Below are 23,876 nucleotides of genomic sequence, written 5' to 3' on the forward strand. Positions count from 1 at the left end.
TCGAAAGGGAGGTAAGAAGGAAATGACAAGTATTTTGGACAGGTCAGGAAAACTGCTGGTGAATCCTGTGGATGCCTTGGGCAGATGGAGGGAATATTTTGAAGAGTTGCTCAATGTAGGTGAAAATACGATCAGCAAATTTTCAGATTTCGAGGTAGAATGGGATAGGAATGATGATGGAAATAGGATCACATTTGAGGAAGTGGAGAAAATGGTCAATAGATTGCAGTGCAATAAAGCAGCTGGGGTGGATGAAATTAAGTCGGAACTCGTCAAATACAGTGGAATGTCAGGTCTTAAATGGCTACACAGGATAATTGAAATGGCCTGGGAGTCGGGACAGGTTCCATCAGACTGGACAAAAGCAGTAATCACACCAATCTTTAAACATGGAAACAGAAAAGATTGTAACAACTACAGAGGTATATCTTTAATCAGCATTGTGGGTAAAATCTTCTGAGGTATTGTTGAAAGGAAAGTGCGGGTATTAGTTGAGGACAAATTGGATGAAAATCAGTGTGGGTTTAGGCCTCTTAGAGGTTGTCAGGACCAGATCTTTAGCTTACGGCAAATAATGAAGAAGTGTTATGAGTGGAACAGGGAATTGTATCTATGCTTTATAGATCTAGAAAAGGCACATGACCGGGTTCCTAGGAGGAAGTTATTGTCTGTTCTACGAGATTATGGAATAGGAGGCAAACTTTTGCAAGCAATTAAAGGTCTTTACATGGATAGTCAGGCAGCAGTTAAGAGTTGACGGTAAATTGAGTTCATAGTTCAGAGTAGTTTCAGGGGTAAGACAAGGCTGCAACCTGTCTCCACTGCTGTTCATATTATTTATGGATCATATGTTGAAAACAATAGACTGGCTGGGTGAGATCAAGATATGTGAACACAAAATAAGCAGTCTTGTATATGCAGATGACTTAGTTGTGATGGCAGATTCGATTGAAAGTTTGCAAAGTAATATTTCAGAGCTAGATCAGAAATGTAAGGACTATGGTATGAAGATTATCATCTCCAAAACGAAAGTAATGTCAGTGGGAAAGAAATATAAAGGGATTGAGTGCCAAGTAGGAGGAACAAAGTTAGAACAGGTAGACGGTTTCAAGTACTTAGGATGCATATTCTCACAGGATGGCAACATGGTGAAAGAACTGGAAGCGAGGTGTAGCAATGCTAATGCAGTGAGCGCTCAGCTACGATCTACTCTCTTCTGCAAGAAGGAAGTCAGTACCAAGACTAAGTTATCTGTGCACCGTTCAATCTTTCGACCAACTTTGTTGTATGGGAGCAAAAGCTGGGTGGATTCAGGTTACCTTATCAACAAGGTTGAGGTTACAGATATGAAAGTAGCTAGGATGATTGCAGGTACTAGTAGATGGGAACAATGGCAGGAGGGTGTCCACAATGAGGAAATCAAAGAAAAACTGGGAATGAACTCTATAGATGTAGCAGTCAGGGCGAACAGGCTTAGATGGTGGGGTCATGTTACATGCATGGGAGAAGCAAGGTTACCCAAGAGACTCATGGGTTCAGCAGTAGAGGGTAGGAGGAGTCGGGGCAGACCAAGGAGAAGGTACCTGGATTCGGTTAAGAATGATTTTGAAGTAATAGGTTTAACATCAGAAGAGGCACCAATGTTAGCACTGAATAGGGGATCATGGAGGAATTTTATAAGGGGGCTATGCTCCAGACTGAACACTGAAAGGCATAATCAGTCTTAAATGATGATGATGATGATGATGATGATGATGACTTGCTGTTATGTAAATATCCCCTACTGCTCTTGCAAGACCATGCACACGAGAAAGAATCATAGGGGGCCAGAGCACCTCCAATTTCTTGCAGCACAGTAAATAACTTACCAGTCAGTTTACCATCTAGATTAACAATCAGCATAACTGTATACAAATGTGTTAGGGCTGATCTTGATACAACTCTCTTGGTACCTCTAATTTCCAGGGTTCCTTTCAATATGCATTTTCTCTTTGCATTTTCTCTTTAAATCATGATTGGTCGGAGTTGCAATGAATTCCTTACTGGATAGCGGGATAACTCTGTTTATCTGACCTACAAATGTTCGGGCTGATTCCGCAGTTTGACATGGAGCATCAACTTGAAACTTTGCTTGGAATTTTGTTGTCTTATGTCTCCCAATTCTGCAGCACTGTTTGAAGTTATGCAACCATCCTATGCTTCCCTTGAAATCATCGCAATCTATGTCATTCACAATTTGATTTGCATAATGTAGTAGGTTACTATCATGCACATCCTGCAAATTGTACCGAGCGTCCTTGAAACATGAAAACACCAGTTTTTGGAACAAGTGTGCCTTGTCCTCCCTCGAATATCTGTAGTTTTTCTTAGGCACTACATGGTCATATTGCTGCAGACTTATTTGAAATCTGTTCCCTTTTCTATACTAGGGTGCAAATGATATTCCATGTACATAATTATGTTCAGTACTCGCTCCTTGGGCAACAATTGCCCTTTACTACATTTCAGTGAAGGATTTGTGGCTCCTTTCCAACAAGAATGATGAACTACATGGCTCAATGCCTAACCCAATATCACTTCCACTTGTTACACACATATCATCACTGTACTCCTCATGATCATTGTACTCCTCATGTACACTGTCCAGACAGGCAAGCAAATACGACGCTTCACATTATACTGATTGTTCTTGCAGGAACGTTAATATTTCATCTTCCACTTCTTTCTCACTCTGTAAAATTCCTCGTGTTCCTTTCTGACGAAATGTCAACTTCGGCAACTGTTACTGTAGATATAATGCAATGTTTGCTTTTATCAGCACCACTAACACTGTAGCAGTGTTATTACTCAACAACAAAGCATTTCACCTATGCTCAGTAGCCTCATGCTGTGCTGATCACTGGATGCATCCAGTCCCACCCCCTGTTGCCATTAGCAGCCAATATGGTAGTTGCGTGGTAGACAATATGTGGGGAGTCGAATGCCGTAAACATCATTGGCCTTTTGCGACCTCACACTCATGGGGTTTCTGGTAAGCCCCGTAAGGGCAACTTCTTCAGCTCGTCGGAGTCAGAATGAGGTAATCTACAGTCGCATTGCATGTTTCACTGAATGCATCTTATTATCTCTCACTTCCAGCCACTGAGCCTCCAACCGACGTATGATCTTCTTGGGCACAAATGAGGTAATTAATAGCCTGCAGGGGGACCGAACAGCTAGCAGGAAGTGGAAGCGAACAAGCCCCTTTGGCATTCGCATCAGCAAGTTAATTGCCCTGGATCCCTCTGTGCCCCAGTAGTCAGCACAAAATAATTCTGTCCTCTGCTTGCCTTTGCAAGAGACAGGGAGCGCCCTGCATTTCTTGCACCATACGATATGCTGGGTACATCTGGCCTATATTGAGAAGGGCACTGTGGGAATCTGAGCAAATGAGAAATTTCTTGCCACAACACAATCTCATCTGTTCTAATGTCCTCAGGATAGCAAAGAATTCCACATAACAAACTGAAAACTGATCTGGGAGCATTTTCCTTAGAATGTCAGAGAATGTGAAGAGAGGCCAATAAAATTAATGTTCTTGTAAAGAGTAATAAAATCAGTGTGGCAATTTAAATGATTTTAAAGATACGAAACTGGAGTACAACTCTTCCTGTATACAGTCACATCAACACATAACCCCCCTGGCTTTAGACCTTAATAACCCCCCCCCCCCCCCCTACATGTAATAACTCAAGGCCTCTCCCCCATACAGATTCCAAATGTCATTGCTGTCTAAGGATGATTATGGAACGGACCTTTTAATGGCGGCTGAGCAACAGAGAGAGATGTTGGCAATTTTGTAACAGGCAGACCCTTGCATACCTGGCGAACCACGAAGAGAAGATGTTGAATAGACAGTGGATGTTCATCAACCTCTGCACACAGGCTAGCAACTGGAATCGAGCAGTAAGCCCATGTTGACAATCTAATATCCTTGTGATGAACTGCATCCAGCATTCTGCAGTATGAAGGTCTTGCTGCTCCATAAACCTGGCATCTCTATTGAAGCCGGGGTCACACAAAGTCTTTATAACGCTGGAGAAGACGTGTCCTGTTGGCTCCACAAGATCTAGGACTGACATATTTAAGGATGTTTAAAGCCTCAAAGCATATCAAAAGTGAGGCACAGATAGGTGAATCAAAAAGAGTGGAAGCGATTAAAATCAACACAGTTTTCTCGAAAGAAAATTTAAAACCTGAGGTTTTAGACTATTCCTCCAGCCGCCTGATTGTCAAGTGCGGCCACTGAAAGGCTGGAGGAAGCACAGAAGATAAAGTAGTCATCCTCTAACAAGGAACACAATATGGGATACTATACTGTGGACATAATACTGCCAAGTGAAATATTGATAGCTGTTACACTTAAAACACTCCCTTGACATACACCATTCTGTAGCATAAAATGATCAGACATGGCATTCTAAAATACCTCTCCAAGAGGAAGGACCGTATGAAAATGGGTAGACATTCATGGAACCTCCTCTCATAGTGTAGAACAAAATAATATGCCTCCAGGTAGTGCTGTATGCCTTTTCCAAATTGAAGAATACACTGATATGTGTTGCTTATGAAGGAAAGCTTGCTGAATTACCACTTGGAGCAGGGCCAGGTTATTGAGTGTGGAGTGATACCTCCTGAACCAGTACTGGTAGCGACCTGGTAGGGAGTTGGTTTTGAGAACCCACACTAGGCATTGGTTGACCATTCACTGCAGTGTTTTCCCTACACAGCTTTGAGACAAAGCTACAAGGTCAAAGCAGGTGGAACTTCTTAAGAAGTCAAAAAGACAACTGGGTGAGTACAACAGTTGTTTAGTTGCAGAACTCCCTCAACTCAGGCAAGGGTGTGGTCACATGCTGTGAGATTATGGACATGGACATCTCAGGGCTGAAACGAGAATGGGCATCATAGGGGATAGTCAGTGTGGAAGAAAGGATGTCGACGAGTATAATGGAAAGATTGAGAAGACCACCAACTTCATTGTGACCTTCAGCTACCTGAAAACACAATGGCAGGGTTCCTCCATCTCAGGGTTAGGGCTTACATACCAAGCCATGTGAGACACTACAAATGCCAGCGATTTGGCCTCCCAACACTGATTTTCGGAGGTGAGGTGACTTGCAGGAAATGTGAAAAGGCACCCCATTTAATCTGGCACTGACCGAACGTCTGCTATGGTATCCATCAACTACTTTGGCAGCTACGGAGCATCAAGTCGGGACAGCCTAGTTTTCGCTGAGGAATGTAAAACTCAGGAAATCACAGCAACAAAATGAATCCCTTATGCAGAAGCCAGAAAAGAATATAAGAATATGAAACTGCCTGTCTTTGCCACTTCTTCTGCTTCCTTGGTGAAGAAATCTGTCTCCTAGGTAGACATTCAACACAGACAATATTTAGCGTACCATTATACACCACCTGTACCTTTATCTGCCAAAGCAAGGAGAGTAAACATACAGCAGCCCATGCAGCTCTGTCAAAAGAGAAAGGCACTACATTACAGTGTGCTAAGAAATGACGCCCCAAAAGCACAGTGCCTCTCAATTCCCCCTTTCCCCACCAACTTTGAAAGGAAAAGATGCACAGGAAGGACCACAACATTTGGGTCAAAAGCTGTCGCAGGTACCAGCAGACCTCAGAAAGGCACAGCTGACAGATAAGGAAGACATAATCGTGGAGTTACTTGCTTCATTACCAGACCCCGGCAGCCCCTCCACACCCCGTCACTCTACCAGTGCCTCACTGCCTCGGTGCAAGGACAGGAATTAATCAAGACCATGCCACAGAAATGACTCCCATACTCCAGTGGAATATGAATGAATGCAGGACTTGAGACTACTTGTACAGGACAGATCTATCTGCCTATGTCTCCAAGAGGCTCATTGTAAATGGACTGATGCACCTGTACTTGGAGGCTATTGCCTGCAGAGGAAAGACTATCTTACGGGCAACAGGGTGAAAGGTAGGGTAGCAGTGTGTCACGGTCACATTCCACTCCTCACTTTTAGGATAGTGGTCCATTTTCACATCACAGTATGCTCTGTGTACCTACTGCTCCATGAGACCGTTGACAGAGAGATCCTCACACAGCTTACTGATGAATTTCTCCCTCCCTTTCTCCTTTCCAGGGACTTAAATTCACACAGTGCACTATGGTGATCTAATACCACTTGATGATCCGACATGAATTACAGGCATCATATTGATGAACGTTGACGATGCTACACATTTTAGCACCACTACAGGTTCGTCTACAGCCCTAGGTACTTCCTTTTGCACGCCTACCCCTGCAAACACAGTTCAGTGGGGAGTGGACAATGACCTTCATGGCAGTGATAACATCCTATCTTGATCCATCTGCCAGATGGAGCAGATCCCAAAAGGAAACCATTGAGATGGCTGCTCAGAAATTATAACTGGATCCTTTACAGGCAGTTTGCTGTTTTCGAGCAATGTGATACCATTAATGTGGGTGGATTAATTTACAGCTGTGATTCACCACGCCACTGATGCATCCATCTCACAGTCAAAGGAAACACTCGGGAAGCAGGTTGTCCCTTGGTGGAAAGATGAGTGTCATTCTGCAATCAGGGACAGTGGGCAGCTATGTGAAGTTTTGATCAGTGCCTTGCAGATGTGAATCTTGCAACCTTTCGAATGGCAAGAGCAAAGGAGAAGAGAATAATTCAAGAAACTAAGTGGAGGTCTTTACAAGAGTTCCTGAACTCCATCAATTTATCCACGTCTGCAAGCAAAGTATAGGAAGCCGTTAGAAGGATCTCAAGGCAGAACTCACAAGCACCAATAGCAGCTATACCGGAGCAGACGTATCTCATAACATCACCAAGAGACATTGCTCAGACAGTGACTGAATCATATAAATTCATTACGGCCAGTTCTAGCCAGGATCCAGCTTTCCATCATTATCAGTAGACAGCAATGGGTTGGTTCTTTTTTCCATTCCATCAGCATTGAAGTATGATTCTGCAATGTTGGTAGCTCATGGTACTGCTCCCAGTCACAACCTGATAATATACAGCATCTTGAAACAGTTGAAACTTCGGTCAAAGGAGGTCCTCCTCCAGCTCTTCAATGAAATTTGCACGACAGTAGAGTCCCCAACTCACGGAAGGGGGTTTATTTTAAATCTGATTTTGAAACTAGAGGAGGTTTGGACCAACCCTGGTAGTTATAGCTTCAGTCTCACAAGTTGCGTAGGAAAGACAGTGGAGCAAATGGTCAACCGGTACCTAGTGTGGGTTCTCAAAACTGTAGAAACCAAAACCAACCACGAGAACGCCTTGGGCTGCGGATCGGAGCCGCCAGGCGGGGAAGCCGCCGGCGGTGGAGCATGCACCACCAGGTAAGCACAAGGACGAGTCGGACGACAGACCAACGACAACCAACGACAACCGACAACAACCGACAATGACTGACTATGACCGACACAACAAGGAAGAGATAAACAACAGAGGCTTGCAGAAACCACAACACCAAACACCAACAGTAAATCCACTCGGAACCAGAGCCAGGCAAATGTCAACAACGAGCAACGACCAGAACACAGTACCGCTGAGATAGAGATGCAATCCAGAGCAAATACCAGACTGACTGGACTAGGGCAGAGCGGGTCCCTATATACGAAACCGGAGGGAGCGGCTATTGGCCGCGGTCTGCACGCGGTGTAACGTTGGTGCCCTCGCTGCACGAGAGCCGCTACGCGGAAGAGCCGCTGTGGACACGGAGCCTTCTATGGGCTGGCCACATCCATTTGTTCTGGCGTGTGTTTGACTTCCGCGGCGGGAGGTACTAGAAAAACCAAGTGCCTACCAAGTCTCTGCCACCATGGGTTCAGGAGATATCACTCTCCACTCGATAACATGAGCCTGCTTGGAGCGGTGACTCAGCAAGCTTTCCTTCATACGCAACGCCAAGTCAGTGTATTTTTTATTTTGGAAAAGGCATACAATGCTACCTGGCGGCATTATATTTTGTTGCAGCTTTATGAGTGGGGGTTCCATGAATGTCCCACTTTCATATGATCCTACCTCTTGGAAAGATATTTTAGATACAAGGTTGGGAATGCTCTGACTGACCATTTTAAGCAGGAGAACAGTGTCTATCAAGAAAGAGTTTTAAGTGTAACAGCTTTTGCCACTTCGCTTACCACCAGTATTACATCCACAGTATAGTATCCCATACTTTGTTCCTTGTTTGATGATGACTACTTCATCTTCTGCATTTCCTGCAACTCAGCAGCAGATACACACCAACTGCATTTGTCAAGCAGGTCATTGAAGGAATAGTCTAAAACCCCAGATTTTGAATTAGCTTTCAAGAAAACTTTGAGTGTTGGTTCTAATCGCTCACACTCTTTTTAATTTACTTGTTTCCAAACTAGGTAATACCGTTCTCACTTTTATGGGAAAGGTGAAATATCCGGGCCTCACTTTTGACAAGAGGCAAACACAACTGTCACATCAGAAAGAACTGAGACAGAGATCCCTCGAGGCTTTAAACATCCACACATGCGCCAGTTGTTGGTCTCGGGCAGCCAACAGGCAGGACTGATGTCAGGTTTATGGATCAGCAAGGCCTTTTTACCACAAAATGCTGGATGCAGTTCACCAAAATGGTATTAGATTATCAACATGGGCTTACTGCTCTAGTCCAGTTACAAGCCTGTGTGCAGAGGCTGGTGAGCTTCCCCTGTATATTCAATGTCTTCTCCTTGTGGTTCACCAAGCACACACGGGGTCTATCTGTTCCGAAATTGTCGGCACCTCTCTCCGTGGCCCAGATGCACTGGAAGGTCCATTCTGTAAGCATGCTCAGGCAGCAAGGGCATTTGTCATCCATGCATGGGAAAGCCTCGAGTTAATACAGGGTGGAGCAGGGGAAACGCATGTTTTTTGAACTGCCAGTATGCGATGACGAAAGGGAGTATTGACCTTGAATGAATGTTGGCAAACTGCCCATACAATGCAGTTTCAGTCGTTATGGAGCGTAGAGCATTGTGTGTTCGTTATCTAGCAGTACTTTAGAAACAATGATTCCGTAGTCACAGTGCAACGTCTTTCCCGTCAAAAATTTAGAGTTAGACGTCGAGGTACAGTGCCTGATCAAAATACTGTACTCCGATGGGTTGCTGTATTTAGAAGTACTGGATCTGTGATGAAAAAGAAACCACCTGGTCTTCCCGGTTCAGTCCGTACTCTGGAAAATGTAGACCGAGTGAGAACAGCAGTTCTTGCTAGTCCGAAACGATCGGCTAGACGACAGACTGTGGCGCTGGGTATGTCACGTTGTTCACTTCACCGCATCTTACATGATGATCTAAGTTTCACCCGTACAAGATAATGATCACCCAGCAGCTTAGTGAAGGGGATTTTGTGCAATGCAGAGAGTTTTGTCGCGCAATGGACGAAATTTTTATGGAAGATGCAGATGCTACAGTCTTCACGAGTGATGAAGTGGATTTTCATGTAGACGGTTACGTCAATGATCAAAATTGTCGGTATTGGGCACCGGAGAACCCACATGAATTACACCAAAGACCTCTCCACAGTTTAAAAGTAACAGTGTGGCACTGCATTTCAAAGATGAGGATTGTTGGACCCTATTTTTTTGAAGAGGAAGGAACTGCAGTTACCGCGAACATCAGTGCACTACGTTAAAATGTTAAACATCTTTCTTCATGCAGAACTTGAAAGGTGTCAAGTGAACATGAGAGAAATATGGTTTCAGCAGGACGGTGCCAAAGCTCACATAGCGAGAGCATAAATGGAAGTGGTTCGACAAATGTTCCCAGGACATGTTATTTTGAGATATGGTGATGTTTACTGGCCCCCTTGCTCACCCGATTTGTCGATACGCGACTTCTTTTTGTAGGGATATTGAAAATCAAAAGTCTCCATGAAGAAGCCTCACACAATCGATGACCTGAAGAATTCCATTCCTCAGGAAATTGAAGCCGTGCCAAATGAAATGTTGGAGAGAGCCATGCGTAACTTTCGAGAGAGGATCCAAATTTGTATCCAGCAAGAAGGACACCATCTCCAAGACATTATTTTTGAACCTAATTAAAGTATGTATATTTCAAAACTGCATTAAAAACATGTGTTTCCTCTGCTCCACCCTGTACGTGTGTGTGTGTGTGTGTGTGTGTGTGTGTGTGTGTGTGTGTGCAGGGGCGGGAGGGGGGGGGGGGGGGGGTCAGTGATGGGTATTATGGGTATTAAGGTCCAGAGCCAGGTATGAAGAAGGTGATCCCTTCTGGCTACTACAGAGGCCCAGATTACTTTTAGATTTGACTGTATACATAAACAGTTGTACCCCGGTGTATATTTTTAAAATTTCAGCAAATAAAGCATCATTTAGCAATCATTTAATAGACTTTAATGTACCTTTATGAATATAGGCAGGGGGAACTTTTTCAAATATCCCCTCCTTCCTTTTGATCACAAGAAAACATTCTGATTCAAGACCCCGTTGCTAAAGACAAACTGATTGTCAGGAGGACTAGCCTCCATCATTCATTTGCATGACTGTGTGTGAATACTCCCAGATGATACACCCATCGGTTTGGGAGTGGAAGTATTCATTTGATTCACAACAGTGTCTCATGAGCAGTCAGTGATATGTAGGTCCTCTTGGGCAGAGCCCCACTTGCCCGAGTAAGCCCCTTACAACTGTGATGCAGAAGTTTCCCCAGAGGGTGCTCACTAACATCTGTTCCGGCTCAAAGGCCACGTCTCATCAGCAAGTAGCACACCTTGAGATTGATTTATTTATTTATATTGAGGTTTCAATCTTCCTCACAAATTGGGTGCTTAAGCCAAGAGGTCTGTTCTGTGACACACAGTGATCAACTGCTGCATCGTACTGTGGTTGGTGAAGCGTGCCCACAGATTATGGTTACAGAGGACTGACTACACTTACCAGGCCCGTCTCGGGAAACCCAGGTTCGCCAAGGCTGTGCCCAACAAATAAATGCTGAGCTCCCGATGGGCTCATCATTTAGACTGGCTTAGGAGGCACATGTGGATTGATGAATGCCACGGCCCATGGACATGACGAGCAGTAGCTCCCTCCTCCCTGATTAATGTTTTGTTATTGCTGCTGCTGTTGATTATGCACAGCTGCATACTTATAATACCACCACTTTCCACACAGATTAGTTGTAAGAAATTAGAGCAACTACTTTAGAACTATTGCAAATTACTCACAAGATTGCAGTCGAGGTGAAAAGCAGTAGGCAGATGCCCTGCATTATACTGCTCTGCAGGACGGCAGTCGACAAGGAAAAATCGCACACTTTCTGCCAGCTGCTCAGTAACATCATTTGAAGCTTCTGCATTTTCAATCAGTTCCTGTGCACTTACTGGCAGGCACAGTGCTTGTGATATACTTGATGATGAAACTCCAGGAGATCCAAATAGATCTGCTGACAATTCCTGAAACAGAATGTATTCAACATTTTCTACTTGCAATATCACATCCTTATGTCTGCATCCTAGACCATATCAGCCTTTTACTGAGACAGGCATTCATAATCACATGTACAAAATGTCAAATTACCCAGAATCTGAAAGTATCAAAACACAGTTTTTTATGAATTTTTATGCATAGCAGCTAAGATGTAGTATTAAAATAGTGTAACAGAAATTAATTATAGCATTTAACATGCAAGTATTTGCACATAACTTCTAGCTTTGTAGCAGCAACACTTCTTGGTTATCAACGAACTTAACACGCCATATGCTGAGATTTTAGTAATTCCTTCATCCCTATTAGACATTAGTGCCAACATGATCTGTGCACACAAGACACACACTGTGAATCCACAACATAAAACAAGTTGCGAAAGCAAACTAAAGCTGTCCTCTCACAGCACGTGTTTCTTATTCCAAAGCATGCCAGACGTAGTGTCCGTCATGGTTGCTGCACACTCTGTAACAGCCCGCTACACCACACGCAACACAACATGCTCCTCTTCGTGGTTTACGAACACAGTGCTTGTAATAAATCGTACTATAATACCCCCATTAATCATTTTACTGCTGTGGGCATGTATACACGTCCTGCTCCACTGTCTGTTAAGTGCCAGGGATGTGTATACACACACCACTTGTGTTTCCCTACAGTGCAGTTGATGTTTGTCTGCGTCCTGGATTCGGGAGGACGACGGTTCAATCCCGTGTCCGGCCATCCTGATTTAGGTTTTCCGTGATTTCCCTAAATCGCTCCAGGCAAATGCCGGGATGGTTCCTTTCAAAGGGCACGGCCGAATTCCTTCCCCATCCTTCCCTAATCCGATGAGACTGATGACCTCGCTGTCTGGTCTCCTTACTCAACTCAACTCAACTCAACTCAACTCAACTCAACTCAACTCAACTCAACTCAACTCCTCCGCGTCCTGAGCCACCAACCATCCACTGTTGCGGAAGAGTTACTTCCGTATCTCGGTGAATAAAAAGGTATTGAGTATTTATCGTGCAACATATGCGCCTCTTTGTGTACTATCACCTGCAAAAAAAATCTCGTTTTGATATCTTGAACTGTTTATGAAGTATGACAACTGTTGCAACCACGCAATTCCTGATTCATAGGGAGAGAAATGGGTGTGTTGTGTGCGGCTGTCCATCAGACACAAAAATCAGTAACTTGAGAATGAAATGACGTATCCTCCTCCTCTCAATTTTAATTAAAATTTTGATATCCTATCTACATTTCATATACTGCAACATATGAGCTACAGTCAACCACACACAAAGATTGCGCAGTGTTTTTTTACCTCTGAAAACTCTTTAAAATTTCATGCAATGTTTTACTTCAGTTGATGCAGCAAAGTAACTATGACTTATGAGAAAAAGAAATTCAGTTTATCAATTAAATATATTAGACTCTAAGATGTGAAAAATCCATTTTTTTTCAGTGAATAGTTTTCTTACAATCAGATGGTAAGTATTTCACAGCAGACAGAATACCATATCTCAGCACAGGTATCAGCATTCGGTAAGCAGTAAAGCCACAACAATGCCACATTCAGCATGGAATACAGAAAGCACGTCTGTAGCGTGAACGAGTTAACAGTAAAATACACTGACAAAAAAATTAACATTGAGTAATGGAATTTTGGGAATACATTTGTCAATGTAACAAATTTAATTGATTAACATTGCAAGTTCAGAGGGTAATTTCACACTGAAAATGTGAAATACTGGGGTGTTAATAAGAGGTGTAAACACTAGAAAGTTTAATGCAAGCATACCAACTTGCTTGCATTGCGTTGTACAGGTGTTGAATGTCAGTTTGTGGGATCAAGTTCCATGCCTGTTGCACTGGTTTGATCAATACAGGGACAGTTAATGCCGGTTGTGTAAGATGCTGAAGTTGTCATCCAACAATGTCCCACACATGCTCAATTGGAGACAGATGTGGTGATCCAGCAGGCCTAGGCAACAAATCAACACTCTATAGAGCATGTTGGGTTACAAGAGTGCATTCTCCTGTTGGAAAGCTCTTCCTGGAATGCTGTTCATGAACTGCAGCACGACAGGCTGAACCACCAGACTGATATACAAATTTGTAGTCAGGGTGTCAGGTAACAGGGAGAGTACTCCTGCTGTCATATGAAATTGCAATGAAGACCATCAATCCAAGTGTAGGTACAGTGAGCCTAAGCTGCAGGAAGGTTGGTTGCAGCAGCTCACCTGGCTGCCTCCTGACCAACACAGGGCACCAAGGCAGAATCAACTTTCAACAGAACCAATTTTCATCAGGAAACAAAAATGGCCGGCCGGTGTGGCCGAGCGGTTCTAGGCGCTTCAGTCTGGAACCGCGCGACCGCTACGGTCGCAGGTTCGAATCCTGCCTCGGGCATGGGTGTGTGTGATGTCCTTAGGTTAGTTAGGTTTAAGTAGTTCTAAGTCTAGGGGACTTATGACCTCAGATGTTAAGTCCCATAGTGCTCAGAGCCAGCCAAACAAAAATGACTTCCAGTCCACCCCGTAATGAAGTCTTGCTTGACACCATTTAAGTCACAAATCACAGTGGTTTGGGGTCAGTGGAATGCATGCTACAGAGTGTCTCACTCACAGGTGTCCCTGAAGTAACCAATTTGTAACAGTTTGTTGAGTCACTGGGTGTCAACTGGTGCTTAAATTGCTGCTGCAGATGCAGTACGAAGCACCACAGCCATATGCCTAACTCTACAAAACTCATTTTGGTAGTGCCAAGCGGCCATCCTGAGCCTTGTCTTCTTGCGACAATACACCTCCATGACCACCACTGCCAGCAATCGTGTACAGTGACTACATTCCTGTCAAGTCTTTCTGCAATATCACGGAAGGCACATAAAGCTTCTCATAGCCCTATTAGACAACCTTGTCTGAAGTTGGGGAGCTGCTGAGAATGTCATGTTCATCACCTTAAAGGCATTCTTAACTAACGTTAAATAACAACATCAATATCAAACATAACTAACACTCATGACCTTTACAGCGTATATTTACAGCAGACCTGCTTTTTATACTCTTGGTGGCACTACTAGCACCACTCTTATGCAACTGGCATGAAATCTAAATAGAAATCATCTTTCAGAAGTAGAAACACGCCTACCAAATTCCATTTATCTCGCACAACTCCTCCTTGGTGTTGTGATTTTTTTTCTGTCAATGTACTTTCATCATCTGCCCCAGCCACAGTTCCACTGCTCCCTCATTTTTCTACTTTCTACATTATACACGTTCTGCATTTTTAAAAATTCTGTTTGGCATTCCTTTGAAGTCAGTAGCTCGAGCCTAATGCACTTCACTTTATCAAACATGGGGAAGTGCCACAGCCTGACAATGTTTCTTGCAATAAACCTTAGTTTTAACATAAATGGATGTATAAAATCTGTTCACCAAGTAGGGACAGGAGAAAACACATACGAAGGATACGGGGATGTGCAAGCTTTTGGAGCCAGTTCTTTTTCCTCCCAGCAGAACGATCTCGGGGAAAAGAAGATGAATGAAGGAAAAAGACTGACAAGATTTAGGAAATGGGGATAATTGTGGAAAAGTCACCCAGAACCCCAGGTCAGGGGACACTTACCAGGGAAGATGAAAAGGAAACTATTTTTCCTTCAACCCTCTTCGTTTACCCCCAACAGTTCTGTAAGAAGGAAGAGGTGCTGGCTCTAAAAACTTGTGCATTTCCATATTCTTCATAAGTGTTTTCTCCTGCCCTTTCTTGGTGAGTAGATTTTAAATCAATGCAATTATATTATATTTTTAAACATTGATTATTCTCATTCTTAGTTTTTAACATTATATAAGCATTGCTCCTTCTTAATAAGTTTGTTAAGACACATTTATTCCCGTGATCATGTGCCAGCCACATTGTTCTCTTTGTAACATAAACTGTACTGAAATTAGCCAATGACATAGACAGCAGCCTTTCAATTGACTGGTCCACATACCATAGCACATTTCGAAAATAGAACAGACTGTCTTGGATGAAGAGTGCTCTTATTTATAGTAAACAACATTGAATATTGCAAATCATACTTCTATTAAGTTAATAAGAAATGCTCAGTATCTCTTAGAAAACAAAAAAATCACAAGCACGCAATGGGACACAAATCTACTTCCCTTGCCTTTGTAAATCATCATCATCATCATCTTGAACATTTTCTTGCCCCAGGGTGGGTCTGTTCAGAACATAAGCCTCACCATCTATTCCTGTTTTCCACCATCTTTGTGTGTTCATTCCGGTCTAGTCCTTGCCTTTTTTTTTTGTTTTTGTTTTTTTGTTTTTTTCCCCTCCCAACAAACTCCACCACACCTTTCAGCCATCTATCACTTTGTTTTTCTCTCAGCTGTTTCCTTTGCATCTCCCTTTTATGTATCTTCTTTGGAATCTTCCTGTTTTCCATTCTCTTTAAATGCCCATGCTGTCTTACCCTTGATATTTCTATTCTGCTCTGCAAGAGTTCCTCTTTCACTATTTCTCTTACCTTCTCATTCTTCATCCTATCTCTCCTTGTTACTCCTATCCTACTCCTGAGGAGTGTAATTTCACATGCCTGTAATCAGCTTACATTTCTTTTCTTCACTGTCCATGTTTCAGATGCATAGGTCAATACTGGATGTAGTAACTTATATACACAGGGTGGGGCAAATGAAAGTGGCCTGGAGAACAGGTTTCCAAAGTACAAGGAAACACAGCAAAGGAAATACAGTGCTAACCTGACTACAGCAGATGTTGAACGTGACTACAATTCATCTCTTGGCACTTTTTGGCCCTGATTAGCAAACTGCTGAAGGCGGGTCACAGCTCGATTGCTGGAATTGCAGCAATCTCATCCGAAATGTTCTCCTGCAGTTCTCGAAGACTATGAGGATTGTTGCAATACCCTTAGACTTGTGGGCCCCCACACAAAGTAATCGCACACTGACAGATCAAGTGACTTGGTGGCCAGCTAGGCCATGACCAGACTGACCTTTGCTAACAACTAGGTCATGCGTGAAGAGTGTATAAATATTCTCAATGGTTCAATCAGCCGTAAGGGCAGTTGCTCCATCCTGTTGGAAGTAACCGTAGGTCTTTTTCTCCACTGTTAATGTTGCCACAAATAGTCAGGGCCACTTTTATTTGCCCTACCCTACATCACTTCTGTGTTTTTTGTGAGACATCATTGTTCCAAACCAGGGTGCTAACACTCCACAGGAATGCTTCTGCCAGTCTGCCACATTCACTGATCTCTTTCTCATTTCTTTCATTTTCCTCTATCACACTTCTCCAGTACCAGAAATTTTCCGCCTTCTTCAATTGCTCACCTCTAATCCCTATTCTGCTAGTTGGTCTTCTTTCTTTCTAGTTGTAACCAGGTTCCCACATTTGCTTACATTAAATTTCATCCCATTCTGTCTCTCAGTTTCTTTTTAAGCATCCAGATGTTGCTTCATCTCCTCCTCCCTGTATCCCTATATCATCATCTCATCTGCGGAAACATCTGCTTTCATCTACATTTACATCTATACTCTGTAAACCACTGTGACTTGCATGACAGAGGGCACATCCCTTTGTACCAATTGTTAGGGTTTTTCTCCCAGTCCATTCAAATATGGAGAATGGGAATAATGATTGATCAAAGGCCTCTGTGAATGCAATTATTATTCTAATCCTATCCTCATGATCCCTATGTGAGCAATATGTAGGAGGTTGTAGTATATTCCTAGAGTCATCATTTAAAGACGGTTCTTGAAAGTTTGTTAGCAGACTTTCCCGGGATAGTTTACATCTATCTTCAAGAGTCTTCCAGTTCAATTCCTTCACTATCTCTGTCATGCTCTCCCATGGATTAAACAAATCTGTGACCATTTGTGTTGCCCTTCTCTGTATACCTTCGATATCCTCTGTTGGTCCTATTTAGTATCGGTCCCATACACTTGAGCAATATTCTGAACAGGTCGCACGAGTGATTTGTTAGCAATCTCCTTTGTAGACTGCACATTCCTGGAATTCTATTAAGTCTACCACCAGCTTTACCCACAACTGAGACTATGTGATTATTCCATTTCATATCCCCACAAAGTGTTACACACAAATATTTGTATGAGATTGAAGCATTTCAGGTTGGCTTGTGCTGCGTGGTGGTTTGTTATACTTCATCTCATGCACCAAACACTTCAATAATTTGTCACCTGAATACTCCTTCTGTATACAACAAATGTTGCTTACGGAATATTTGGTCACCATTAAGTATTACTGATCAGGCTCCAGCTAGTCTGTGCCCTGAATCTGTGTGCCTTCTTCCTCCAACTTGGTTCAGACTTCGCCTGCTTACCGGCTCCACATAAAGCTGCTGAAAATTAATTTCTCATTCTCATTCACTCTACCACATGAATTAGAAATGAGATTCAATTCACCTTCTTATATATCTTCAAAATTACAACTCAATAGAAGATAAATGAGGACAGCTATCAACTTGTATACTGCATCTCAGTACTAATTACATAACAGATATGATATTCAAACTGATAATTAACAACTACAATACACTTATTATCTCTGACATTTTGTGTTATTGGATTTAATTTAATTCTGTATGTTATTGTGCAAGAAATAGGATGTTGGCAAATCTCCTAAACTCTCATGATCTGGTGCAGACTGCGTTCTTTCCAATCAGGGTGCAGGAGAGCAGTAGTACAGCAACAGATAATATTTTTATTCATTCTTCATTACTAGATGGGCAGTCAGTTAGCAAAAGGGTGAAAGGCCTTTCAGACCATGATGCCGCAAATTTTAACACCAAAAGGCTTTTGTGCTCAAACAAATGTTACATATAATTACAAACTATGTAGGAAAGCTAATACAATGGCAATAGAGAGTTTTTTAAACCTCACTGAGGAACAGTAGTGGAAGGACGTTTATACTGCCGATAACATATATGACAAATATAATGCTTTCCTTAGCGCATTTCACATGCTCTTTGAGAGTTGCTTTCCATTCGAACATAATAAACAGCGTACTAAAAGTAAAAGACAGCCTGGGTGGCTGACTAGTGGGATAAAGATGTCATGTAGAACAAAGTGGGAACTACATCAAAACGTTAAAAGTAGTCGCATTCAAGCTACAGTAGCCCATTACAAACAGTATTTTAAGGTGCTTTACAATGTTATTAGGAAAGCAAAGAGTATGTGGTATGCAAATAGAATAGCTAATTCACAGGATAAAAGTAAAACCATATGGTCAGTTGTGAAGAAAGTGTCTGGTCAGCAGCACAAGGTCGACGATATAAAGTCAGTTTGTAGTAAAAGTATTTCTGTTACTCATAAGTCAGATATATATGCAGTATTTAATAATAATTTTCTGAGTGTTGCTGGTGAATTAAATAAAAACTTAGATTCTACAGGGTATCATATAACTCCCTTGGAAAATTCCTTTCCAAGATTGATGTCTGAAATACTCCTCTGTGATACTGGCATGGGGAAGATTGAATCAATAATTAAATCACTGAAGGCTAAGGACTCTCATGGATATGACTGAGTGCCTAGCAGAATATTAAAGTACTGTGCTCCACATGTTAGCCCTGTACTTAGCCATATTTCTAATTTTTCCTTTATCGTGAACGATTAAACATACTCAGTAGTAAAGCCACTTTATAAACAGGGAGAAAGGGATAATGTAGACCTATTTCTATGCCATCAGTCTTTGCTAAAGTAATTGAATAGGCTGTGTATGTAAGACAATTGAGCATTTTCGATTTAAGTAAGGTGTTTGATTGTGTTGATCACAAAATATTGCTCCAGAAGTTGGACCATTATGGAATACGAGGAGCAGCTCACAATTGGTTCACCTCTCACTTCAACAACAGACAGCCAAAGGTCATTATTCACAGTACTGAGAATGTGGGGTTTGAGTGGGGAACAGTCAAATGGGGGACAGTCAAATGGGGGGGGGGGGGGCAGGAATCAGTGTTGGGGCCACTCCTGTTCCTTATTTACATAAATGATATGCTCTCTAGTATTACAGGTAAATCTTAAATACTTCTGATTGCTGATGAGACTAACTTGGTAGTAAAGGATGTGGTGTGCAACATTGGCTCTGTTTCAAGTAGTGCAGTTCATGACACAAGTTCACGGCTTGTAGAAAATAAACTAACACTAAATCACAGTTAAGACTCAGTTTTTGCAGTTTCTAACCCATAATTCAACAAAACCCAACATTTTAATTTCACAGAATGAGCATACAATTCAAACTGAAGAGTTCACATTTCTAGGTGTTCAGATAGGTAGTAAACTGTCATGGAAAGCCCACGTTCAGGAGCTTGTTCAAAGACTTAACGCTGAAATTTTTACTATTCAAACAGTATCTGAAGTAAGTGATCATTTGACACGAAAAACTCTACTGTGCTTATTTTCATTCACTTATGTCATATGGTATTATTTTTGGGGCAACTCTTCCCATTCTCAAAGGATATTTTTGGCTCAGAAACGGGCAATAAGTGGTGTAAGTTGCGAGTGTGTGATAGGTATAACCTAAATTACCCTATACGTGACCCCTGGGTGATGCTAAACGAGCAACAGTGTCATAGGTGATATACAATATGCCCGGAAACATAACTAATACCGTCCTTTTCAGGATCATCCAACTACAGACGAGAAACACCTAGTTTGTTCTATGCAGTTTAATATTGAAGCCATACGCTCTGCCAAATGTGAGTATCTACAGAAACAACTGCATGAACTTAACATTGATGTCAACATTCAAGAAACACATACCAAAGATGAGCAAGATCTTCAGCATAGAGGACGAATACCTGGTTATACACTGGTCGAAGCTATCCACCATCCACAATATGGAATAGCCAATTATGTGAAGTCAGTCCTAAACGGAGTGCATGTAACTGATTCTACAGACATTAACCACATCTACACAATAGTAATCCAGATAAACGACTTAAAAATTGTCAACCTGTACAAGCCTCCAAGTGTGAACTGGACCTCCACAGTTCTGTCGGCTTTCGATCAACCTTGTGTATACACTGGAGACTTTAACAGCCATCACATGGACTGGCGGTACGACACCATCGATGTCAATGGGGAGTTACTAGTTCAATGGGCAGAAACTACCAGCATACACTTGGTCTTTGATGTGAAAGACAAGGGAACCTTCCACTCGGCATGCTGGAATAAGGATTACAGCCCAGACTTGGTATTTGTATCCAAAGATCAGCTAGATCAACCACTTAACGTCACTCGTACTGTTCTGTCTAACTTCTCAAACTGCCAACACCGTCCTGTTATGACAGAAATTGGTTTAAAAATTCCCCTTGTAAACTCAATGCCCCTACCCAGATGGAATTTTCAACGAGCTAACTGGGATGGATTCTCAAAAGACCTTAACTCCAAAATAGCTGCGAAGAACTTACAGACAACAGCAAACAACTATGATGAATTCTTTAGACCAGTTATCAAAGCTGCTAAGTCAAACATTCCTAGGGGTTACAGAAAGGAATATGTGCCTGGCTGGAACCAAGAAAGTGAGACTTTATATCAAGAATACCAAAGTTCTAGAAACCAAATAGTGGGCTCACAGCTACTTCACTCTTTAAACAAGAACAGACAAGAGAAATGGGAAGCAACACTCAAAGAAATGAACTTTGCCAAGTCAAGAAGGAAAGCATGAAGAGTCTTGAATGGGCTAACTGGCAAGCAACACCTCAAAAAGCCATATCCTAAATTGAGTCCCGACCTCATTGCCAACCGGATAGCAGACCTCACAAGGGCAAAGAGAGACAAGAATCATACCAGAGCAGTAAAATGTAAACTTTCTAACCTCAAGCGCAATGCCCCAAGAAACGAGCCGCTTTCCAGGCCCTTCTCCATAGCGGAAGTAGAAAGTGCTGTCAAGCAACTAAAAGTTGGTAAGGCTGCTGGCCCCGACAACATCTATAATGAATTTATTAAGAACATGGGCCCACACTGCGTATGCTGGCTCACTTCGCTCTTCACGTACATACTCAAAGAGAACAAACTTCCCAGACAATTCAAACTGTCGAAAATTATAGCCACTCTCAAACCTGGCAAGCCTGAAGACAGCCCTGAAAGCTACCGCCCTACAGCACTGCTCAGTTGTACATTCAAACTTTTGGAACGAGTCCTCCTAACCAGAATAGCACCGTTCATCGAGGCTGCTACCCCTCCTGATCAAGCTGGCTTCAGACAAGGACGCAGCTGCACCAATCAAGTTCTTGCCCTAACTACCCATAATGAAGCAGGTTTCCAAGGCCATCTGAAATCAACAGCTCTCTTCATCAACCTGACAGCCGCATATGACACTGTCTGGCAAGTTGTAACAAGTCGAGAAATTGTGGATTTGATATACAGCATGCTTAGTGAAAGGCAATTTGAAGTGTTTCTAGGCAGCTCTAAAAGCCACAAACGGAAACTAAATAGTGGACTACCACAGGGATCTTTTGAGCGCCATCACTACTCAATTTATACATTAATGATTTACCAACCACAATACCCACTACATTCATCTATGCTGATGACATCGCACTGGTAGCACAGAGCAGTAATTTCGAAGATGGTGAATGAATTCTTACGGAATATCTGGAAAAGATGTCAAATTTCTTTAAGACCTGGAGATTGATCCCAAGCACATCAAAAACTGAAGTCTCTTGTTTCCATCTAGCGAATCGTGCTGCGAACTACAAACCAAGAGTTCTGCTCAATGGACAAACATTGAGGTACAATCCTTTGCCAAAATATCTTGGAATCACTCTAGATAGAACCCTGAGCTACAAAGAGCACATCACCAAGTTTTCTCATAAAGTTGCTGCAAGGAACAACATACTACATAAGCTCAGTGGTACCACCTGGGGAACCTCTGCTGACTGTCTGTGTTTTAACTGACATCAGTCTTGTGTACTCTGCTGCCAAGTACTGTGCACCTGTCTGGTTGGGAAGTGTACATGTTAAGAAGGTAGACACAAAACTTAATGACACAATGCGCTGCATTACTGGTTCCATCAAATCAACCCGATGCCACTGGTTACCTGACTGAGTCACATCCCTCCACCTCACATACGGCGGAAACAAGCTCTACTGAGTGAGGCCAAGAAAATCTCTGCACCACCTTCTCTACCACTGCACCAAGAATTCTGTCATCCGCCACAGCAACTATTGCGATCAAGAAGACCAGCAAGTATCACTGCAGGACAACTCATCACGGATGGTTTTGATCTAAATGAAAGCTGGAAGCATGAATGGTCAACAAAAACACTGGGAACAAGAGCCCATCATCTTGATCCCACAAAGAAGCCAAAAGGTTTTGACCTACTGACGAAACTTTGGTGCTGCTTCAACAGGTTAAGGACTGGACATGGTTGTTGTAGCTACTTCAGGAACAAATGGGGCTGGATCAGTTCACCAATGTGCGAATGTAATCAAGAAGAGCAGACAGTTGAACATTTAGTCCAACACTGTCCACTTCATTCATACCCTGGAATTCCCGATTACTTGTTCACTCTCACACCCAGCTTAAATAACTGGTTGTAAAACACGGACTTTAAGGTTTAATCTTGTCTTATATGTATATTGTATAAAATCACCATATGATTAAATAAATAAATCTTCCACACCACCTGCTCCATGAACTCCTATCTCCGTCTCAGCAAGTAGGGTCATCTGACTGATACACACTTCTGTATAGTCCCTGATCATTTGCTCTGGTATCAGCACCTACAATTTAAAACACTTCCCAACAGTGTGGTGCTCACCACTTATCACTTATCGACTGATCTTAGTCACAAACATCTTTTCTCTGACATATGTATTTAAGGACCCCTCATTCAAGGAATGGGATGTATCACTACAAGTTGGCTGATTTCAACAATGTCTCATTGATATTATAGTCATAGGACACTACATTTTTTTCATTTGGTGAAGTGTACAATTTTACATTTCTGAACATTTAAAGCAAGTTGCCAATCTTTGCACCACTTTGAAATCTGATCAAGATCTGACTGATTATTTATGCAGCTTCATTCAGATAGTACTTTATTACAGATAAATGCATCATCTGGAAAAAGTCTTAGGTTACTATTAATGTTGTCTTTGTGGTGCAAGATTATGTGTGGACTTAAAAAATGCAATAAGAATATTGTGTAAGGTCAATAACACCACATATATTGTAGAGGACTCTCCAAAGATCTTAGTATTCTTACATTCGCTTTGTTGTTAACAATGGAAAGTCTGTATCAGTTGAGCAGTGATTTATACAACCAAAATACAAGAACCAAAAACCATATTTATACAGACTTTACCTCGAGGGAGTTG

The 23,876-nt window shown here is 42.3% G+C and overlaps 1 protein-coding gene across 1 annotated transcript in view; it reads right to left on the reverse strand.

The window, feature by feature from the left end:
- The window catches only part of LOC126416733 (TBC1 domain family member 23), a 229,456-nt gene that overhangs the window by 122,436 nt on the left and 83,144 nt on the right, over positions 1 to 23,876 (reverse strand). Inside the window, exon 7 of the mRNA XM_050084556.1 lies at positions 11,268 to 11,495. Coding sequence (XP_049940513.1) covers positions 11,268 to 11,495 — 228 coding nt within the window. The remainder of the gene's footprint in view (positions 1 to 11,267; positions 11,496 to 23,876) is intronic.

The sequence above is a fragment of the Schistocerca serialis genome, chromosome 8 (genome assembly GCF_023864345.2).
Source record: "Schistocerca serialis cubense isolate TAMUIC-IGC-003099 chromosome 8, iqSchSeri2.2, whole genome shotgun sequence".
NCBI lineage: Eukaryota > Metazoa > Arthropoda > Insecta > Orthoptera > Acrididae > Schistocerca > Schistocerca serialis.